Consider the following 19105-nt stretch of genomic DNA (forward strand, 5'->3'; position numbering starts at 1 on the left):
ATCGAGTGGATAATGCGCACAAACCCGTTCCGGACCTGCCCGCTCTCGTCCACGACGGCCACGTCGCGAAGACACTAAAGTGTCAAGCTAGGGTTGGCAAGGACATGTGACGACTAACGTGTACCTCCAAGTAGCACGTGTCGCGCTTCGCAAGGACGCCCTTACCCAAGAGAGTGCTCTGCATCGCGGCCCAAAGAATGCTCGTGACGCGGAAGCTCGTCGACCGCGACTGCTCGAGCGAGTAGAGCACCACGCGATCCAAGAGCGTTTGACTGGCGACTGTACCAAACGTCCGGAGCTGCTTGGGCGTCGCCACGTCATAGAACGTGTGGAGCTGGTCATAGGACGTGGCGATCTGTGAAACGCCCGTGACTGCGTCGATCTCGGAGCGGTAGAGGTCGGTGCCCCAGTGCAACTACAGAACTGAACGTTGACGAAAGCATACGGCCGTCGAGAACGAACATGAGCTACGCGCTTGGTGCGGGGATGGGCCATCACTTTGGTCGTTGGCAGCTTTGCCGTGGCGAGCGCCGTTGCGATTGCGTCTGTGCAGACCTGATCGGCCAGCAACCGCAGTTGCGTCGCCTCGAGCGAGGACAAGGGCGGACACTCGAAAAAGCCCGGTGGCAGCGGCAAACTCATGCAGGTAGAACGTCGCAAAATACACACTGGCACAACCCCAGACAGTGCGAGCGGCTACTCCTACAACCGGAGCAAAGTTGTGTTGTGGCTGGATGAGTTGTTCGTGGTCGTCCTACTCTCACCAAAGGAATGGCAGTGATGGATAGTGTGAGGTTCAAAGACCTTGGCGACATGGCCTTGCCAAGTGAATCGAGATGGATAGTCGCACCGGCCTTGCCAAAGAAGCACTTGGATACATAGATACATTATTGGTCTAGAGTCTGCCGTCCACTCGAGGGGGCGCGCCGAAAGCCTTGGCTGGGCACACCCAACTCGAGCCGGCTCAACGTGCTTTCAACGACAAAGTGGGAAGAGAGCTGTGATGCACGGACCTGTAGCGTCAACCCTTGCACTTTGCTGCTCGAGTGTCGTAGCACTAGAAGAATTTTGCGTATTTTGCGCTGTATCCCTGGCTGATGATGCTTCATCTCGCGCACAACCCGCGCAATGACGCTGATGAGGGGCGCTTGTTCATGAGAATGTCTAAATCCACGCAACTACATGTTGCCTGTGACTTCAACATCGTACAGCATTTGCATTTTCTCCATGTTTTTTGGGTGTACACCTAGTCCCTCGAGCCTATGATAACGCTAATGCCTAGTATACACGCATACATGGAGACTATCATTTTTCTAACGTTATTGCCGTCCATGGGGCTGCGGTTGGGCACCGTCACCAAAACGTTCTATCCCCTGGTGTCAGATTCTAGACCTTGTTCATCGCACGATTAACGTTTTGTGTACAAAGTGCAATCTCGGTTGGGATTCGTATCGGCGGTGGACGGACGACCATCATGGTGCTCAGCTCGGTCTTCGTGACGGACGGAAAAGTGCAATCTCAAAGTGCAATCTCAAAGTGCAATCTCAAAGTGCAATCTCAAAGTGCAATCTCAAGATGTTGGCCATTTTGCCATGATGGACTGCATTCGATCGGTCGTCGTTTCAAGAAGCAACATTGGCCAGTTGGTGCATATGATCGGCACCTCAAGAGTGGCAGGACGACGGCATTACGCACGACCGTTCTTTTCGGGACTCTTTGGTGCAGCTTGCTGTCCAGCGCAGCGCCGCTGACGTGGTGCGCATCACCTGCACAAGGCCCGTGTGCCTCAACGATCCATTCTCAGCGCACCTGGCTTGCACCCGTCTCCACCCCACGTCTTTGTTGTCCGACTTTGCATTACGGTAGGATGTACAGTGTACAGTTGGATGGCCTCGGGCGCAACCTTCAGTGCATCGGTGCTGCTCGTGAATGCACTTGAAGTGCCGCCAACACGCGCGAATCAGCGTGGAATGGTTTTCTTCGTATGGGTATTGCTGATCCGCCATTTCCAAATGCACATATCGCCCACCAAGCTCGGACAGAGAACCTTCGTTTGCTCCAGGTGGGGTATCTGATCCCAATAGCACGATCGGCTCTGTCGTGACGCCACGTCGGCGGCAGCTGCGATTGGCACAGGTTGGCAGCGTATAAATAGCGAGAGCGAGCCAGGAGGCGCACTGGCCTTCAGCAGCATTCGAGGCCGGCGTCCCTTGGGCTGGCGTCGGCGTCGTCCCCCCGATCGACCTCACTTCGAACTTCGAGTTGAATCGCGCCACGGAGTGCCACCCGACATATTAATATTCCAAAAATAAAATAAATGAATAAAAGGCGCACGAATCACGCGTGGACGCTGGCGGAGATCGCAATCCGCGGTCGAATGGGAACAGGTGCGTGTATATATACCTAGCTTCACGCGCATGGACTTCAAGAACCCTTTTCTATTGGCCTCCATGCTTTTTGCAGCGTACGTGTAGTGCATTCAACACGCCACAAAAAGCCCCGTCTGACACATGCGGTTGATGGCCCGGGTTTGCTCCGTTGGCACATCATTGAACGAGTAGCGCAATCCATGGAACGACCCTTCTCTTAGTACCTCGCGTTCGAATTCTTGCTACATCAAGTAGCCGACAATGATAGTGGTCGTCTCCATTGCTGAAGGGGTCGTGGCCCATTGATAGCTCCCGTTGATGACACTGCGGCTCCGTCGTGTTACGAGCGCCACGGTGACCACGAGGGCTGCAGTTGCAACAGTTCGAGCGCCTTCAGAGAGCCATAAATGTATAGAGAAGAGAGGATGCCGGGCAGCTCCTGACCTCTTGGTCGTTGGTGTTGTCGACGCGACGCGCGTTTTGGCACCAAAAGCGGATCCAAAATGCAAAAAAATACGAATAAAAATGCGCACGCGTTTCATTGGCCGTGGGTTTATAAAATCGAAGTTTTGCTGGTCAAGTTGGGATTTCTCCTTCAGTTTGCAATCCGTGCTATGGCCGACGCCATTCTGAGCCCGCGCGGGAAGCGCCCCGTCGTGGCGCCTGCCAAGCGCCAGGAAGACGTCGCCAAGGAGCTCGTCGAGCAAGTACGTCCGAGCGCGCCTCCTCTTGGCATGCTAAGCCTGGCGTTTAGGAAATCGAGCTGCTCGGCTGTGGCCGCTTCCACGTCCGCATGGCCTGGTACGTACGCGCGACCTCGATGGTAGCATGCCCACACCGCGTGTAGCATTCTTGGGCTTGGCAACGCCGCCGACGCCGTCGAGATCCTCTCGATGGGCTACATCCTCGGGTCGTACCCGGAGCCCATGACCGGCTGGGAGTCGAGCCTCGTCTCGTCGTCTGTCTTTGTCGTACGTACTCTTGCCCCCTCGCTATGACAAAATTCTGACTATGGCACAGGGCATGCTCATTGGCGGTGTCGTCGGCACGGTCTTGGGCGACCAGTACGGCCGTCGCGTGCTCATGCTGGCATCGCTCGCGCTCAATGGCTGCTCGGGCCTCTGCGCCGCGTTCAGCCCGGATTTGAGCTACATGGTCTTCTTCCGCCTTCTCGCTGGCGTTGGTGCGTCTGCTTGTCGTCTTATCTTGTTCGTCCTAATGACCAAGTAGGCATCGGAGGTATTGCGCCGATGCTGTTTGCGGTTTGCCTCGAGCACGTGCCGCAGTCGGCGCGGGGCAAGTACATTACCATTATCTCGGCGTTCTGGATGGTGGTACGGACTCTGCCATTTGAAACGTAGGCTTTCTGACTCACAATATCCTTAGGGCTCGATCTTTACGGCGTGCTTGGCGTGGACGATGATGGGGTGCTATTGGGGCACGGATGAGCGCATCATGGACGTGTCGTGGCGCACGTTTAGCGCGACGGCGAGCATCCCGGCCTTCATTGCGTGCGGGCTGACGTATGCCTACGTGCCCGAGAGCCCGCGGTACCTCGTCGCCAAGGGCTACCTCAAGGAGGCGTCCGAGACGCTCGCCTACATCTACGCTGTCAACGGCTCGTCGCGCATGCCGGCCTTCCTGTATGCTCTATGTGCTCAACCACGTGGCCTTATCGCGTGTTATTAGGGGCCCGGACGACGACCGGCTTAGTGTCGACCAAGTCTCGGCGTCGCACCAGCTGCAGACGCGCCGGGACTCGCTCACGTGGTACGACCGGTGGAGTCTGCTCTTGACGACGCCGGCGCCGTCGTCGAGCTTTGATTTGCGCTTTACGACCTTGTTGCTGCTCGTGTCGACCTTTTGTCTCAGCTTTGGTAGACAATATTTGTGTTGACAGCCGCCAACCCAATGACTAGGCTCGTACGGGATCTCGACCTGGATCACGCGCGTGTTTCAGTCCACGAACGTGCACAACCCGTACGCCAACGACATTTTGTACGCGTCGGCCGCGCTGCCCGGCAACCTGATTGGGTACAACCTTGATACAATCTTGATACACACTTGATACGCAAAGAGGCTCATCGAACGAATAGGCTGTTCCTTGTCGACACGTGGGGCCGCCGGCCGCTCTTTGCAGCGTCGCTCTTCCTCTCGGCGACCTGCGGCTTTGTGTTTTCGCTCAACAGCTCGGCCCACGAAGGCTTCATCGTGGCCATCTGCTGCCTCTTCCAAGCCGGCACGACCATGGCGTGGATCGGCGTACGTCCTCGTCCTCGCGAAACGTCAGGATGACTGATGCGCACGATGTGTAGTACGATGTCATGTCGGCCGAAGTGTACCCGCTCAACATGCGCGTCTCGGCGCTGTGCTTCTTGAGCTCGACCGGTCGCCTCGGTGCGACCTTTGCGCAGCTCGTGAACGGTCTGCTCATGGGCCCGCCGGCGCACATTGAAGCGCTGCTGCTCGTGACGACGACGGTCATGGCTATCGGTGGCGTCGCAGTCCTCTTCCTCCCGGAAACCGAGGACTTTGACGAGCCCAACGATTTGCCGCAGCGGCATGCCGAGACGCACCCGCTCTTGGCGTAGTCGTCCCATACTGTAGGAATATATGAAAACGGAACCAGCTACGTGTTGCCGTGCGTTGGATATCAGTCGAGGACGACGGTCGTCTCGTCCGCGAGCTCGGGCATCGCGATGAACTCCGAGTCGGTCTCGTCGTCGTCCACAATGTACCTAGGATGATGTCGGACAGGCGCATGAGGGCGTCGCCGGCAGCATGCGCGAGAGACACAGATCGAGACCCTAGCTTCCACGGCAAGACCTCGAGGAGCTGTCCGTGCTGGAGTCGGTACGGGATTGCGTGCTCTAGCTCGGCGACGGGTTGCATGAGATGCCAGCGACACGTCGAATCGGTCTTCGGCCTGTCCACGCACCGAGGCGAATGCCATTGAGACGCGTGCCATTGTAGCTCAGGTCTGTCACAAGGCGTGTCATGTGGCCAGCGCGCTCCAGCGCGCAGTGGGCGCGGCTGATGTACGAGAGGTCGATGCTTGGGTGGGGCGCGATGCCGGCGAGCGCGTTGAGGAACATCTCGCGCCCGAGGACGACGCTAGCTCGCAGCGTGGCATCGGCGGCGCAGCATGGAGGACGTACCGGTCGTAGTCGTCGAGGTTGATCTCATGGAGGCCCGCGGCTTGGAGCGCAGCGAGGATCGCCGGCGTCGTCGCAGTCGTCTCGTTCAAGCACAAGCGCATCGCGATCGTTGAAGAAAAAAGAATGATCGGTCGTCGTTCTTTTAAATACGTTAAACCTATAAAAGACAGGCAGGTGTGATATACTATACCGATATTCATCGACGTAATAAATGGTGGTTCGTCGATGATACATCGTGTTTCGTCATTTATTAGCTCTGTACGAATAAATGGTCGAGTGAACACTATTTATGTGCTTCATCGACGGAACGGACACTATAACCAGGACACGCATCAATGTGAGCACGATTTAGAGTGGCTGGTACAGCGTAGTGCATGCCTCTGGTGGCACTCACCATCGCGATTTCTGCTCTACAGCTAATAAGGCTGCCTACCTGGGCCAGCGTAGCAGGTATGGATCATGTGAATCAGCCCAGTGAATGTGTGCTCGGGCACATTCGTTGCTTCCTTCGCCCATGGCCCGCCCATTGCCCGGGAGGGCATCCTCGGAGATAAACTGTCAGATATTATATTTTGATGTCACTAGAAGTAGTCCCTCTGACATTTGCAATGGAGCGCGATAAATCCAGGTTGCTTGACCGCTTGAAAGATTGAAACATGAGGGATTCTCCACGAATCGGGCGGGATCCTTGGATCCGAATGCCGGATCGCCATGCAAGCAAAAGCGCACTACAATCGAATCCCCTGTTGAGGTCCCCACAAATCCAAGAACAGATAGCAATTGCAGCACGGGCTTCGCTGTCCCCGACGCCTCAGAGTGTGCATGCAGAGCCCACACCTGGACGGTAGCTGCGGGTGGCGGGGCATGGTATCGCGCTCCATGGCCTCCGTGTGACAGCAGTCGTAGAGGAGCTAGTAGAGGTGCTACGGTCACCGAATGGAGCCCGCGGCTGTTGCGCTACCTCAACACCATGGTACAGACTGTATTTGAAAGCGTATAGTGGGCTGCTGAGAGAGCACCACGTGACAGCGTGGTGAGACCATGCGATGTTTTGGAATATACTGCAGAGAAACATATCCGGATATGCAATTGGTGGCTCACAGAATAGCGCCTCTGCCGCCACATCAAATGCCATTTTCGAATTTGCGCTGCACAGACAAGATGAATTTAGGACCCCGTGCATCTCGACCCTCACCAGCGCCGCTCCATGGCGCTGATGCTGTGTGAGCGTGCCTGCCCTCGACCCACTTCGCCTCGACCTCGACCCCACTTGCCTCGACCTCGACCCCACTTGCCTCGACCTCGACCTTGACCTCGACCTTTACCTCGACCTTGACCTCGGCTCGACCTCGACCTTGACCTCGACTTCGACCTCGACCTCGACCCCACCTCGACCTAGACCTCGGCTCGACCACGACCTTAGCAATTGCTCAATCCCGCCTTGTGTCCACCCCGCTCCTTCACCTTGGTCAAACTCGTAGCCATTGATATTGAATATGTGCATCGAGAGTTTCGCTCCGAGAGAAAACAAAAGCAAAAGCTTGGGACAGGACTTGTGGCGGAAAGAGCGTGCGTGAGTACTTCAAAGAGGAGGCCGAAACAACACCTGTACCTAAAGAATAAAAGCAACGTTCGCTGTCCGATCCGGTTTGGTGAAAGTGCATGCTTGGATCTCAACAAGTGGCTCTTACGAAGAAGTTCAGATGAGTGGAGTAGAGAGGCGAAGCCCGTGTTGGAGAGGGTTGGAGTGTACTTGCATCTGTGCCAACCAACTCTGAACTGTCGTGGCCAGAACAGACTTGGTGCACACACAAACTGTAAGTTCCGTGTCTACGAGCTATTCTCCTTTGCAATGCTCCCTTATACCCAGGCCCAGCTCTATGCCTGCAACCAACAAATGCCTCAAGACGAAGCACGCCAGTAGGAAGACGCGAAACGTCGATAACGCTTAATGGGACTTCTTCAAGCAGCACGAGTTAGAGGAGGGAGCAATCGACCGTATATACGACAGCTACTCCTAAGAAGCTAGTGCATCAACGACTGATTGAGCGATAGACCCTCCAAACAACGCCCCGTGGGCTTGTTGATACTAAACTGTAAAATACAGCTACATTGGGAGTTTCAAAGCATCGACTTGGCTCGTAGGAGCAACTCAGGTCTGTAACCTCTAAGGAGTTTCGAGAGGGCGCCCTGCCTGTTAAGTCTCGGGCAGCAACGCCACTCCCAAGGCAGGAGAGGTAGTCCACCTGCTTGACCCTCTTTGTTGGCAACTCGTGCGAGTCTCGTAAGAAGTACATCATGGCGCGGTCATTTGATCTACGTCCAATATAAAGTACAGAATGCTTGCGCTTCTTCGTTTACGTTGACTGTAGCACGAGTGACTCTCTCTTGGCGGGAAGCCGCGATCGACCGGTACGACGATCTCCCATGTCGAATGAGATTGCAGCTTGCCCAAGCACAACGAGATGTACTCGGACGCCTCGAGCGACGATGCAGAGACCACACCCTTGGATCCCATCGATCTTGAGCTCATGCGGTACAAGGCATCTCGACGGCAACCGAAGACTTCTACGGCTTTGCTTGGTGGAAGGCCCGCAACGATCTCGAATTGCTGAAAGGGGTCGCGCGCAGTGTGTTGCACGATTTTAATGTCCAGCGCCAGGTCCGAGTAGATTCCTTCCGATGGCGGCAACACGGTGACCAAGGAGCGCAACCGTCTCGGCTCGAGCATGGTTGACGACCTTTCGTTCTTCCGCTCGCTCAAAAAGTAGATAATTTGCATTAAGACAAAATTGCGACTCCCGGGTTCGATCCCTGTACCTCTATAGTGAGAAGTGCACGATGTACCACTTGAGCTACGTGACAGCTTGTGAGTGGGACTGTGACTATGAGGATTATACAATTTTACTCGCAAGCTTACTTACTCGAATATGGCGCATGCGTTAAAAAGCGAGCTCAGAATCATCGCATGCGTCAAAATAGAGTGCTCAAGTCCATCGCATGCGTAAAAAATAAGCACCAAATCCATCGCATGCGTCAAAATTGAAGACCCAAATCCATCGCATGCGTCACAATAGGAAACCCAAATTGATCGGATGCGTCAAAATAGAAGACCCAAATCCATCGCATGCGTCGAAAAAGAGTGCTCAAAATCATCGGATGCGTCATAGTAGGAAAACCAAACTTATCGCATCCGTCATAATAGGTACATCGTGGAGCTTGCCCTTGCCACGTTTTGAAGGTGGTGTCGAATCGGTGACAGGCGGCTTGAGCGACGATCGTTTGCGCTGGCAGGCTCGCAAGTCACTTCCTCGTTGCTGCACTAACTGCCGTCGCCGTCGCCGTCGCTCTTGTTGTCGCTCTTGTTGTCGCTCTTGTTGTCGCTCTCGTCGTCGCTGCTGCTATCATCGACGTCGTTAGTGGCCGCTTGGATGAGGGCTGCCGGTTTGGCGCGGAGCGCCTTCGACGCGAGTTAGGTGGCAACTTTGGTGGAAGCGGCGGAGCGCGCAATGCTTCGCGCATCTCTCGCGGTGGCCATATAATTCAGCAGCACAACTGGGGAAGTGGCTGGAGAGGTCAGCGAGTGATCCATCTAACAGCCGCGCCACACACAGGCGTTGAAAGGGCAATTAACACCTGAAGTAAACTAGTTAAGAGCCTTATAAGATTTTTGAACGTTAACTCTAAGATCGCAAACGATTAATTACCCTCCTAAAAGCCGGAGAAGACCCGGAGACAGTGTTCAAGACACTGCTTGTTTTGACATTCTGTTCTGTAACGTTTTTTTGAACAGTCGATGCTGCATCGACGATCCACCATTTATTACTTCGATAAACATCGGGGAAACAGATCACACCTAAGTGATAAAAGAACAGAAGAAACGGAAAAAAGAAAAAGAACGCATTTCTTCTACTCTTTCCCCGTGGCAACCGCGAGGCTACGGAGAGCCGATGTCCCTGCACCCAAAGCCTCCAGCGACGCTGGCGCTGCCATTGGCGCGTACCGACTGCCCTTGGCACCAGCAGCGAACGGGCCAGTTCGTTTGACCAGCGCGTAAAACGAAAAACGCCACCGCGTCGAATAAAAAACGCGCCAGCTCGCTATCGTATTGTCTAATGGCACCCAACTCGATCGCGTCGATGATTGAAGCCGCGCAGATTGCTCACAGGAGGAGGCACGGTGCATGTAGCGGACGAGCCCAGCGCCTGGCGCTTCTGTCATCACCACATTAGCTACTCTCTGCGGAGCTACATGCTACAGAAAAGGCGCGAGGTCGTCGCTGGCCTTTCTCTGTGTAAGCGCTCTCGTGGGCATGTGAGCACCATGCGAAGGGCGCTGGCAGCACCGCTCATGCATGCATCGCTGGGCATGTGCCAACGTGCTCTCAATTTGCGCCTCGTCCGCTCGCAAGACGCCCTGGTACATCGCCGACGCATGTTAAGGTGGCGTGCATTTAGCCCGTTGCCTTCAACCGGCTGCGTATCCGGAGTTCCACAAGGCTTCAGCTTTGTCTTCGTTGGGACATGGCAGCGACGACGACGACGTACACCTGGCTTGGTGCGCTCAAGGCCGCAATCGATGGGAACCCGGCCGCGGTGACGAGGAAGCGCATGTGCGGCTACGAGTTCCGGCCCGGCGACATGGCCTGGAACTGCCGCCAGTGCCAGAAGGATGACACGTGTGTCATGTGCCACAAGTGCTTCACCGCGTCACATGCGCATCTCACGCACGACGTCATGTTCTACTACGCGCAGAACGGCAACGGCTGCTGCGACTGCGGTGACGAAGAGGCGTGGAGCCCACATGGCTTTTGCCCCGACCACAACACGACCGAGATTGGTAACGCGCCACCGCCCGACATCCTCGCGTCCGTACCAAGCCCGCTGCTCGCACAAGCACGGGCCGACGTGGCGAGCGACATCAAGCTCTTCCACGCGTTCGCTAAGACACGCCGCGCAGGCTTCCGGCGCAAGCTGCCCGAGGACGGACCGGACACGTTGTACGACTTGTATGTGCACGTGCCCGACTTGAACCACCAGGGCAGCGCGAGCCTCGCGTCGACGCTGCCCGAGTCGGTCACGCTCATCCAGCGCAACCTCTCGGCGTCCGAGGTGCTGCTGTGGCAGTCGAAACTCGCCAAGAAGCAGCCCGCAAACCTCTGTTCGATCTTCCACAGTCACGACATGCACGCCAACCTCAACGTCGTTGCGCTCTGCAATCGTCTCTCCAAGTGCGCGCTCTCGTGCGACGTGGGCTGCCGCCTCGTGGCCGAGCAGGTACCTCCGACCGATATCGACGCTTGTGCCATCGTGCTCTAGATGCTACTGCCCGAGAGCTTTCTCGTCGATGTCATCGTCGCCGACTGTCTCTTCCCGCGCCACGACAACGAAGCGCTGCACTCGCTCATCATGGCGCTGATTCCCGACCCGGACTTTAAGCAGCAGTTTGCGATCGCGTTTGCCACATCCTACCCGCAGCTCTTTCAAGATTTTCTCCTCGGCCTCGGTACGTGACGCCCCTCTCGTCACGATGGCCGACGTCGACGCGTAGGCCTCGCCGGCCATGGCATCCTCGGCTTTGGCGTCCAGTTTCTCAACCGCGCGAGCTTTGTGCATCTGCTCATGCACTCGTTTGGCTTTTTTGGGACGCTCTTGCGCACGCTCCACGAGACGCTCGCGTCCTTTGCGGCGCCCGCCATGGACGCGGCCCTGCCGTCGGACGTCTTGCCGCTACTCCAGCCGCCCGGGCGGCTCTGGGACTCGATCGCGACGTACCTCAGCCTCTCGTCGGCGCCAAATCTGCGTACGTCCTCGTGTCTCGTTGTCCCCATTTTCTTATCGTTGTTGTGTAGCCGACGTAGCCGTCTTGCAGTCGCTCGTGCCGTATCACCGGCACGCGCCCACGGAAGCGTTTGTCGACTGGTTCCGCCAAGCTGCGCTGCCGCTGCCAGGTAGATCGATGCAAGAGACCACGGTCGTTGACAGGTGGGGCTAGGGCGGTTGGGACTGACATTGGATGCGACCGGCTTTACGTCGCACCGCTACACGCAGGTTCTGCTCGACCTCAAGTACACGCTGCAGATTGCGCACCCGACGCTGTTGTCGTCGTTCCCAAACGAACTCCGGCTGCTGTTTCACACGCTGAGCCTCGCGCAAGGCCTCGGCGCCGACGCGCGGCTCCAGGCGTCCGAGCCGCACGTCGCGTACGAAGGTCGGCACTGGATCGTCGCGATCGAGCTCTCGTCGATGCTCAACGAGCTCGTCTCGGCCGTGTACGCCAACGTCGTCCAGCACCACGTGCAACCGTCGGTGCTCGAGGCGGTCCCGCTCCTCGTGTCGGCGTGGCACGATGCGTTTTGTCTCTGGCTCGCCACCACCAACCAGTATTACGCACCGACGTCACGCGAGGATGGCAGCTACATGTTGCCGCGGTATGGCGCCGCCGACGTCCGTGTCTCGGCCCACTACCCACTGCACCGGTCGCTCTGCCTCTTGTATCGGTCGCTCTTGAGCAAGAAGCGGCTCTGCCACGCATTCCGAGATGCGCTACTCACGACTCTGGGGGCAAATGAGTGGCACGTGCACATGCTTGTCTTGCCGCTGCTCGAAGGCCTCGTCTGGGACGCCCAGGTGCACGCGGGGCTCTGGAAGCGCAACGGCTGGAGCGTCATGAACCACAGTATGAACTATGGCGAGCCGTACTACTGCATGAAGTTCCGCAACGTCGATCTGCTCGGACTCCAGCTGCTCGCCGACGTCGTCGGCATCGAGGCCTTTGTGCCGCTGCTCCTCGACCGATACGACACGGCGCACCTCGACTGCGCGAGCACGAGCGTCCACGAAGCCATGCTGGCCGAATGCGTTGCGCTCTTTTGCCAACTCGCGACCGAGGTGCCCGTGCTCGATAGCAGCGAGAGTCGGCACCCGCTGTACGCGGCACTGCGGCACCTGGTGCTCCTGCGACTCTGCGTCAAGCCCTCGAGCCACAGCGAGCTCTTCAAGTGCGTCAACGAGTTTTGCGCCACGTACGACGTGCTCTGCGCGTCCCACCCCGTCGCGATCGACGCGCTTCTCAAAGACATTGCGGCCGACATTTGCCTTCCCGACCAAAAAGTATTGGATATCTATCAACTTGATACTTTGGCTCATTTATTGACACTAGGTGTATACGCTCAAGCCAGAGATGTATGAAGAGTACAATGCAACGTCGGTACACTTGACCCGCAAACAGCACGAAGTCGCGCGCGTCAACCGCGCCCAAGCCCGCGCGACGCGGTTTCGAGCGAGTACGCCGACGGCGATGGCCGCCGCGCCGGCCCCGCTGCACGTTGCCCACCGTAGCTGTCTCTTGACGAACATGTGCTTCTTCCTCGTGCTGCACCCGTCGCTGTGCCAAATCATTACCGACGTCGTGCAGCACCTCGAGACCATCGGCAGCTCGAGTCTCGTGCTCGCCATCGTCCATTTGCTCACGCTGCAAATGTACGCGCTGCAGCAGTCGCCCCGCGACGTGCAAGACACGTACTTGCGCGTCATTGATCGCCTCGGCTTGCTCGACACGCTCCGCAGTTTGAGCTCGACCAACGACGAGCTCCTCCGGCATGTCGCATGGGTAGTGCAGGCGCTCGAGGCCTTTCCGGGTCTGCGCCCGGCGCCAACACCGATCGCCCTGGAAACCGGTAGCAGTCGTAGTACGGTGCCGGACCGCCACGCGCGGCAGACGTCGGCGCAGCAGCGAGCCCTCGAGAAGATCCAGCAGCAGCAAGCGGCGTTCTCCAAGCTCTGGATGGACGACGACGCCATGGGCATGGAGGACGACGACGACGAAGAGTGCGCCATGTGCCACGAGACATCGACGCCGCTGAGCAGCATTGGCTTTGTCCAAGTGTCGGGCGTCAACGTGGTCGTGCCGCCGCGCTTCAAGACGCCGTGGGAGGACATGAAGCGCGACGTGACGCCGCTCACGATCGCCTGCTGCGGCCACCTCGTGCATCTGAGCTGCTGGCAGGCTTACTACGCGACGCAGTTTCAAAAGGTGATTACTGGCGAAGCGTACTTGAACGCCGTGGACGTCAAGAAGGGCGAGTTTCTCTGCCCCGTGTGCAAGTCGATTGCGAATGTGCTCGTGCCGCTGCAGCCACCGGCGGCATCGTCGCCGAGCGTCGCGCTGCCACCGACGACCGATTGGGCGGCGTGGCTCAACATGGCATTGCCAGCACCATCAGTACATGAGCCCGAGTCGGACGTGGCCCAGGGTCTCGGGCTCATGTGCATGAGCATCCACCGTGTCGCCACCGGGTCGGTCGAAAAGTCACGGCCCGACCGGTACCTCGCGTCGGCGTGTCATGCGATCGCGTCGACGCTGTGGCACACCCGCCCGGCACCGGCCGTGCTTTTGCAGGCGGCGCAGTCGTTGCGGGCCGTGGCGCCGGCGGCCGTCGCCTACGACTCGGCGCGTGCGCTCTTGATGGCGGGGAGTGAGCTCGACGGCGTCGAGACGACCGAGACGCAGACGCCGACGCAGATTCAAAAGACGTGGAAGGGCGTCGTGGGCGCCAAACCACTGCTGCTGCAAGACTTGTCGGCCGTGCTGGCGCGCGGCGTGCTCTTGGCGCCGACGCAAATCGACCAAGTGTGCATGGTGCAACTCGTCTCGGTGGCCTACGCCGTGCAGACGTTTCTGTGGCTCGTCGACGAGACGACGGCGGTTGACGCCGATGAAGAACCGGCGACGGCGTTTGTGTCGCAGTGGTTTCGCGATGGATCCCACGTGGCGTCGGTCGTCGCGCAGCTCTGTGCATTGCCGTCCAACGCACCGTTCTCGGCGGCGGCGCTGGCGTGGGCGGCCGAAGACATTACTCGGTTCCACCGCGTCGCCACCGACTTGGTGCCGGGCGTCGACGCCATTCCCGTGCTGCCGCTGGACGCACTCCCGCCTGCCGTCGCGTCGCTCGTGCCCAAGTGGATTGCCGCCGTGCACGCCACGTACGTTTCCATTGGTTTTTGTTTGCCAAAGTTGAAACCTTGATACTAGGTACACGACGATGGACGACCCGAACAACGTGCTCACGCAGTGGCAGCACAAGCACGCGTCGTATGTAGCGGACTGGGCCAGCGTGTGGCAGCAGGACCTCGCGGTCGCCCACGTACCCCTCTCGAGCGCGTATTGGCGCCACACGCGGTCGTCGTTTCTGGCCTCGCTGCCGCACTCGTACAGCGAACTGTACATGCACTTGACCAAGCAAACGTGTCCGAGCTGCCACCTCTTTCCCGCGCGCCCGGCGCTCTGCCTCATGTGCGGGCTCGTGCTCTGCGCCGCGTCGACGTGCCGAGAAGCGACGGTCGCGTCCATGGCGTCCGTCTCGGGCGCGTGTACGCTGCACGCGCACAAGTGCGGACGCGGCCTCGGCCTCTTCCTCTTGACCGTCGAAGGCACCGTGCTCCTTGTGAGCGGCAAGCTCGCGGCCTACGACTCGAACGGGTATCGATGTGTGTCGTGTTATACGGCGAGATATTGATTGTGTAATGTATAGGCTTTACGTCGACGAGTACGGCGAAGGGTTTGGGGAGCGGACGTCGCGATTCCAGTTTCGTGGCCGACCGTTGTTTTTGGACGTGAGCATGCGCGACCGGCTGCTGCGGCTCTGGGAGACGCAGTCGATCCACATGGAGATTGTCCACAACCAAAACACCGTCGAGCGCATCGTTATCAACAGCTTTTATTAACATTTTTTAACAAACAATATCGTACACTCTACGAACGAGCTCTTATTACGACGGTCCCTTGATTGCTCGATCCGCAATCCCAACCTCCCTTTTCGACTTGACTCAAGCGCCACAATGGTCGTTCTTGGCAGTGTGATGATGCCAAGTGTCCTCGCCACGGTCTCTCGCGAGTGCGTGCAGCTTTGCTTCATGTTTTGATAAGAACTACCTGAAGACGAGCAGCCCCAGCGCTACGGAAGGAAACAAGCCCATTGGGATTCAAGAAGCTCGGCAACGGCCGGTACGCAATCCAGCGCCCCACCATGGATGCCAAGTACCTTGCACCGAGCTTGGACCGCGCGCCAGGTATCGCCGACCCGCCACTCTCTGTATTTGTGATCTTTCAAAAGATGATTTTGGCGCCAAATACGGCGTTGAGTGTGTTGGAAACCACCTGGACCACCCGCAATTTTGAATGCTTTCCACCACTAGCACGTGCGCTCCATCGATGCTACAGCTCAAGTCCGCAAGTGCTCCCATTTGAGTAAGAGGTTGTAGTGTATTTGGGGAATCACGTTGCGATTCGGACTGACGTGATGAACCCCATTGTTGGCTCCAAGGCGGCACAGCTCAGAGATCTTGCTGGTCTCGAGCAGTTATTCACGTCTGTACCTCCTGACTTTTCCTCGGGTCACGTCAAGTTTCCTAAAGAGGCCATCAGATTTATGACTTCTTAGCACAACCAAACCGTAGTCCTTTGCACAAGCAAACGCAGGATGGCGCCATCTTCGCGTGCTCATTCTCCCGACTTGTCGAGTGTATTGCGGTTACGAACGTCGGTACAAAATGGAGACGCCGATGTCGAGGCGCCACGTGCTGTCGATGACGCTGCCTCGTAACGGGCTCCCCACAGCCAAGGCATTGCCGCACCATAAGGCACAACGACCCGCCAAGGGGAATGCAGCGCCGTCCGCACTTGGCTCGGCGCTCTGGGGTTTCCCCGTCTACTTTAGCCCCGAAATGGACCGCGTACGACCACAATGCGTCTCAGGACAACTAGAATCGTATGCAACTAGGAGCACGACGAGCGAGCCCAGCGCGTGGCGGCCCTTCGCGCGAAGCTCCAAGCAGAGCGGTCGCGCCAGGTCGCGGCACACGAAGCCGAGGTCGACGAGCGCATGGCCAGGTCCCGCCGCGACCACACAAAGTACCTCTATTATGCGTCTCGGTACGGCGCGCTGCCCGCCCTTCTCTTTTGCTGCACGCAACTTCCTGGTACACTCTGGTCGTCCACTCAAATACGCTGTTGTCATCGAATGGAGCAGGACGCGTGTACGAGCTCTACGTGCATAGCACAGCCAACGCACTCCAGACGTGGGCGCGTGCTCGCATGTGCATTCTCAAGGCCCACGCGCGGTGTGCACCAAGAGTCAGCATAAGAACGCTCATTGCCATTGTAGGAGCCGCGTCGCGTCGGCATTTGTCGCTTCGATCGTGGCAGCCGTCCTTGAAAAGCGATCTCTGGCGGCGACCCAAGCCGGCCGCGCGACGCAGCTGCTTCGGCGCATCGTCCTCCGCGCTCAAGTACAGACGTTTGGTGCATGGAAAGGCTGGCTGCTACAAACGCGTGCCAGCAAGCGCAAGTTTCAAGCGTATTCCTCGCTATCGGGATGGATCGATGTTGAGCGAAATGGCTAGGGCGATGAATGCGACCTTGGCCTCTCGCTTCGCCACGTGGCGAGACCACGCCCACACGCGCGCCATGATTCGACACGGCAAGGTACACCATGACATTGTTGTCACCGCGTAATGGTTGGTGCTGTTGTGGCATAGCTCTGCCAAGCGTCGGTCAAGGTCTTCCGCAGGAGTCTCATCAACCGGTTTGGCCACTGGCATGGCGTGACGCAGCGGACCAAAGGCATTCGTCGACGCTTCACCAACGTCTGCGTTCGGCGCCAGCGCGAGTTGTTTGGTGTTTGGACCGCGTACGTGGCATTCGCAAACCGCACGACCCCCTATGCGCGCCGCCTGCAAGTGTGGTTCCGCCGCTCTCTCGCGCGCGCTCGGTTTCGAAAGCGGCAGCACGCCGGTGGGCTTATCCAACCGTGAGCGAGTGCCCAGTGAACTTGATATGTGTAGCAACAACCGTGGCACGCCATGTTCGCGGCCACCTAGCGCGGCGCCACGTCGTAGCACTTCGCGCATCCATGCGCGCGCTCGAGAGCAAGCTGCGCTTTGAGCGCCGCAAAGCGCTGGTGGAGCATACCGCAACGACAGCAAGCAGCAATTTCAAGCATTTATGTAGGCGATGCAACACGAAGCGTTCAATGCATCCCTTCTCAACGCGATAGCAACGGAGCGCGACCGCCGCCGCCTCGAGGAGGTTGGGAGCGCTAGGGCTAGGTATAGGTCCAGGGTTAACGTTCGGGCATAGGCGGCACTACAGCAAGAGCAAGACCGGGTCGAGGCCGAGGTCAAGAAGGCACTGGCCAAGATTCTCGGCAACGAATACCGAGCGCAGTTGCGGGAAAAGATGACCCTTCTCAAGCAGCGCGATGGACTCGACGCCAAGCGCGCGTCGGCCAAAGCTGCTACCGAGGTACTAACTACTACTGGACGATGATTGAAACCAACTTACGCCGTAGGTCATTGCCGACGCCGTTGCGCTCGCTCGGGACCAAGCACGGTCTGCGTTTCGCGCCACGAGACCGCCGCCGGCCGTGTGCACCGAGTGCCAGTTGGGGCTGCCGACCATGCAGTGTAAGCGAAGGGGATCTCTGTATAGACTGTCACAGCGCGTCCTAGGTCCGCATGTGTGTGGCGAAGCCGACGACGAAGGTCGGTACGAAGCGTATGCTCGCGAGCAAGTGCTCCTCCAAGCAGTGGCACTGGCACAGCTTGAGCGCGAGACCATCTCGTTTGCGGCGCTGTACCAGTACAAGCGCACGACCATCAACTAGTGCTTTCTAGTTGGTGAATTCATTTTTTTCTCTTGCGATATTGAAGCTCGAGAATTGACGACGAGTTACGTGACATGCTGAGCTCGTCGCGCCACCAAAAGCATTTTCGTCATGAAAACAGTGTACTGAAAGTGCCAAAATCTCCAACGCGCTCACAGTGGACCAATGATGCACTCTCGCAACGACTCAGAGCGCGTCGGGCTCGAGGCTAAAGCGGCGAAGGACGTTGCGAGGGCCAAAGACGGACGTGGTTTCGTCGTAGAGCTCGACTTGGGTCGTTAGCTGGGCGAGCGTACACGGTGGGCAACAGAGCGCGCAGAGAATGTCCTCGAGTTCGCTGCCCTCAAGGTGCCATCGTGAACGAACATTGCGGCGCAGACTGCCGAGAAGAAATACGAGTCCGCTTCCAGCCGCGAGGCCAGCGCTGCGAACGAGTGCGAAGCCAATACCGTCATGTGGATCAACCGAGACGGTCGCAGTGACGTAGCTAGTGGCTTCCACGAGCATCATGGCGATGGTCGCGCCAAGGACAAGTGCGTAGCCACCGTAGAGCGCCATACGCGATGCAACCTGGGCCATGACAATGCAAGGGCAGCAGCACGCCATGAGCCCTAGCCGATTCATTATCGTGGGAATTGTGGTGGCGAGGATGCGAAGACGTACCAGTCGGGGACGGAGCCCACAAGCTCTCGATGACGCCGATGCGCCACGGCTGCGGCGCGCCAATGGGGACCGAAGGCTTCTGGAGCTCGGACGTCGATCGACCCATCGCTGTTGCAGGATGATTGCAAGTGCTTGTACCTAGGACTTTTCCTAGTTGTAGTTGGCCACTTGCGCAGAAGCATAGGTAGCATGCACTTCACCAAGATAGCTCTATCAAAACAATCTGGAACTAGCTGCGTCTCATAAGCGCA

At 57.9% G+C, this 19105-nt stretch overlaps 6 protein-coding genes across 7 annotated transcripts in view; 3 read left to right on the plus strand and 3 right to left on the minus strand.

Annotated features, from left to right (window-relative positions):
- Nucleotides 1–652, minus strand: part of SDRG_14251 (hypothetical protein) — a 1761-nt gene extending 1109 nt beyond the window's left edge. The window contains exons 1-3 of the mRNA XM_008620366.1: nucleotides 472–652; nucleotides 125–415; nucleotides 36–74 (exon numbers count right to left, since the gene is read on the minus strand). Coding sequence (XP_008618588.1) covers nucleotides 36–74; nucleotides 125–415; nucleotides 472–642 — 501 coding nt within the window. The 5' untranslated portion in view covers nucleotides 643–652. The remainder of the gene's footprint in view (nucleotides 1–35; nucleotides 75–124; nucleotides 416–471) is intronic.
- Nucleotides 653–2962: 2310 nt separating this feature from the next.
- On the plus strand, nucleotides 2963–5078 carry SDRG_14252 (hypothetical protein). Its single transcript, XM_008620367.1, has 10 exons — nucleotides 2963–3076; nucleotides 3124–3170; nucleotides 3217–3340; nucleotides 3390–3552; nucleotides 3600–3703; nucleotides 3756–4012; nucleotides 4059–4246; nucleotides 4289–4403; nucleotides 4466–4631; nucleotides 4685–5078. Exons 1-10 carry the CDS (start codon nucleotides 2984–2986, stop codon nucleotides 4958–4960), a joined length of 1533 nt encoding a protein of 510 aa, XP_008618589.1. The 5' UTR covers nucleotides 2963–2983; the 3' UTR covers nucleotides 4961–5078.
- On the minus strand, nucleotides 5023–5628 carry SDRG_14253 (hypothetical protein; the record flags this gene model as incomplete). Its single annotated transcript, XM_008620368.1, has 4 exons — nucleotides 5023–5107; nucleotides 5176–5239; nucleotides 5308–5483; nucleotides 5528–5628. 4 exons carry the CDS (start codon nucleotides 5626–5628, stop codon nucleotides 5023–5025), a joined length of 426 nt encoding a protein of 141 aa, XP_008618590.1.
- A 4404-nt stretch (nucleotides 5629–10032) lies between these two features.
- On the plus strand, nucleotides 10033–15294 carry SDRG_14254 (hypothetical protein). The gene is made up of 8 exons (XM_008620369.1): nucleotides 10033–10803; nucleotides 10846–11032; nucleotides 11078–11329; nucleotides 11379–11477; nucleotides 11522–12639; nucleotides 12689–14511; nucleotides 14561–15007; nucleotides 15060–15294. The coding sequence occupies exons 1-8, from the start codon at nucleotides 10051–10053 to the stop codon at nucleotides 15250–15252; spliced, it is 4872 nt and encodes a 1623-aa protein (XP_008618591.1). The 5' UTR covers nucleotides 10033–10050; the 3' UTR covers nucleotides 15253–15294.
- A 795-nt stretch (nucleotides 15295–16089) lies between these two features.
- SDRG_14255 (hypothetical protein) lies at nucleotides 16090–18194 on the plus strand (the record flags this gene model as incomplete). Its single annotated transcript, XM_008620370.1, has 11 exons — nucleotides 16090–16260; nucleotides 16308–16506; nucleotides 16557–16647; nucleotides 16692–16883; nucleotides 16930–17011; nucleotides 17065–17320; nucleotides 17371–17486; nucleotides 17537–17614; nucleotides 17666–17830; nucleotides 17877–17991; nucleotides 18037–18194. 11 exons carry the CDS (start codon nucleotides 16090–16092, stop codon nucleotides 18189–18191), a joined length of 1620 nt encoding a protein of 539 aa, XP_008618592.1. The 3' UTR covers nucleotides 18192–18194.
- A 10-nt stretch (nucleotides 18195–18204) lies between these two features.
- SDRG_14256 lies at nucleotides 18205–19088 on the minus strand. 2 transcript variants are annotated; one of them, XM_008620372.1, is made up of 3 exons: nucleotides 19055–19088; nucleotides 18855–18998; nucleotides 18205–18802 (listed from the first exon to the last, which is right to left on the minus strand). In XM_008620372.1, the coding sequence occupies exons 2-3, from the start codon at nucleotides 18958–18960 to the stop codon at nucleotides 18378–18380; spliced, it is 531 nt and encodes a 176-aa protein (XP_008618594.1). In that variant the 5' UTR covers nucleotides 18961–18998; nucleotides 19055–19088; the 3' UTR covers nucleotides 18205–18377. The 2 variants fall into 2 exon arrangements, with proteins under 2 accessions (XP_008618594.1, XP_008618593.1); XM_008620371.1 differs by lacking the exon at nucleotides 19055–19088 and having other exon boundaries at nucleotides 18855–19028.
- Between the last annotated feature and the right edge of the window lie 17 nt (nucleotides 19089–19105).

This window comes from Saprolegnia diclina, assembly GCF_000281045.1.
Source record: "Saprolegnia diclina VS20 unplaced genomic scaffold supercont1.69, whole genome shotgun sequence".
NCBI lineage: Eukaryota > Oomycota > Saprolegniomycetes > Saprolegniales > Saprolegniaceae > Saprolegnia > Saprolegnia diclina.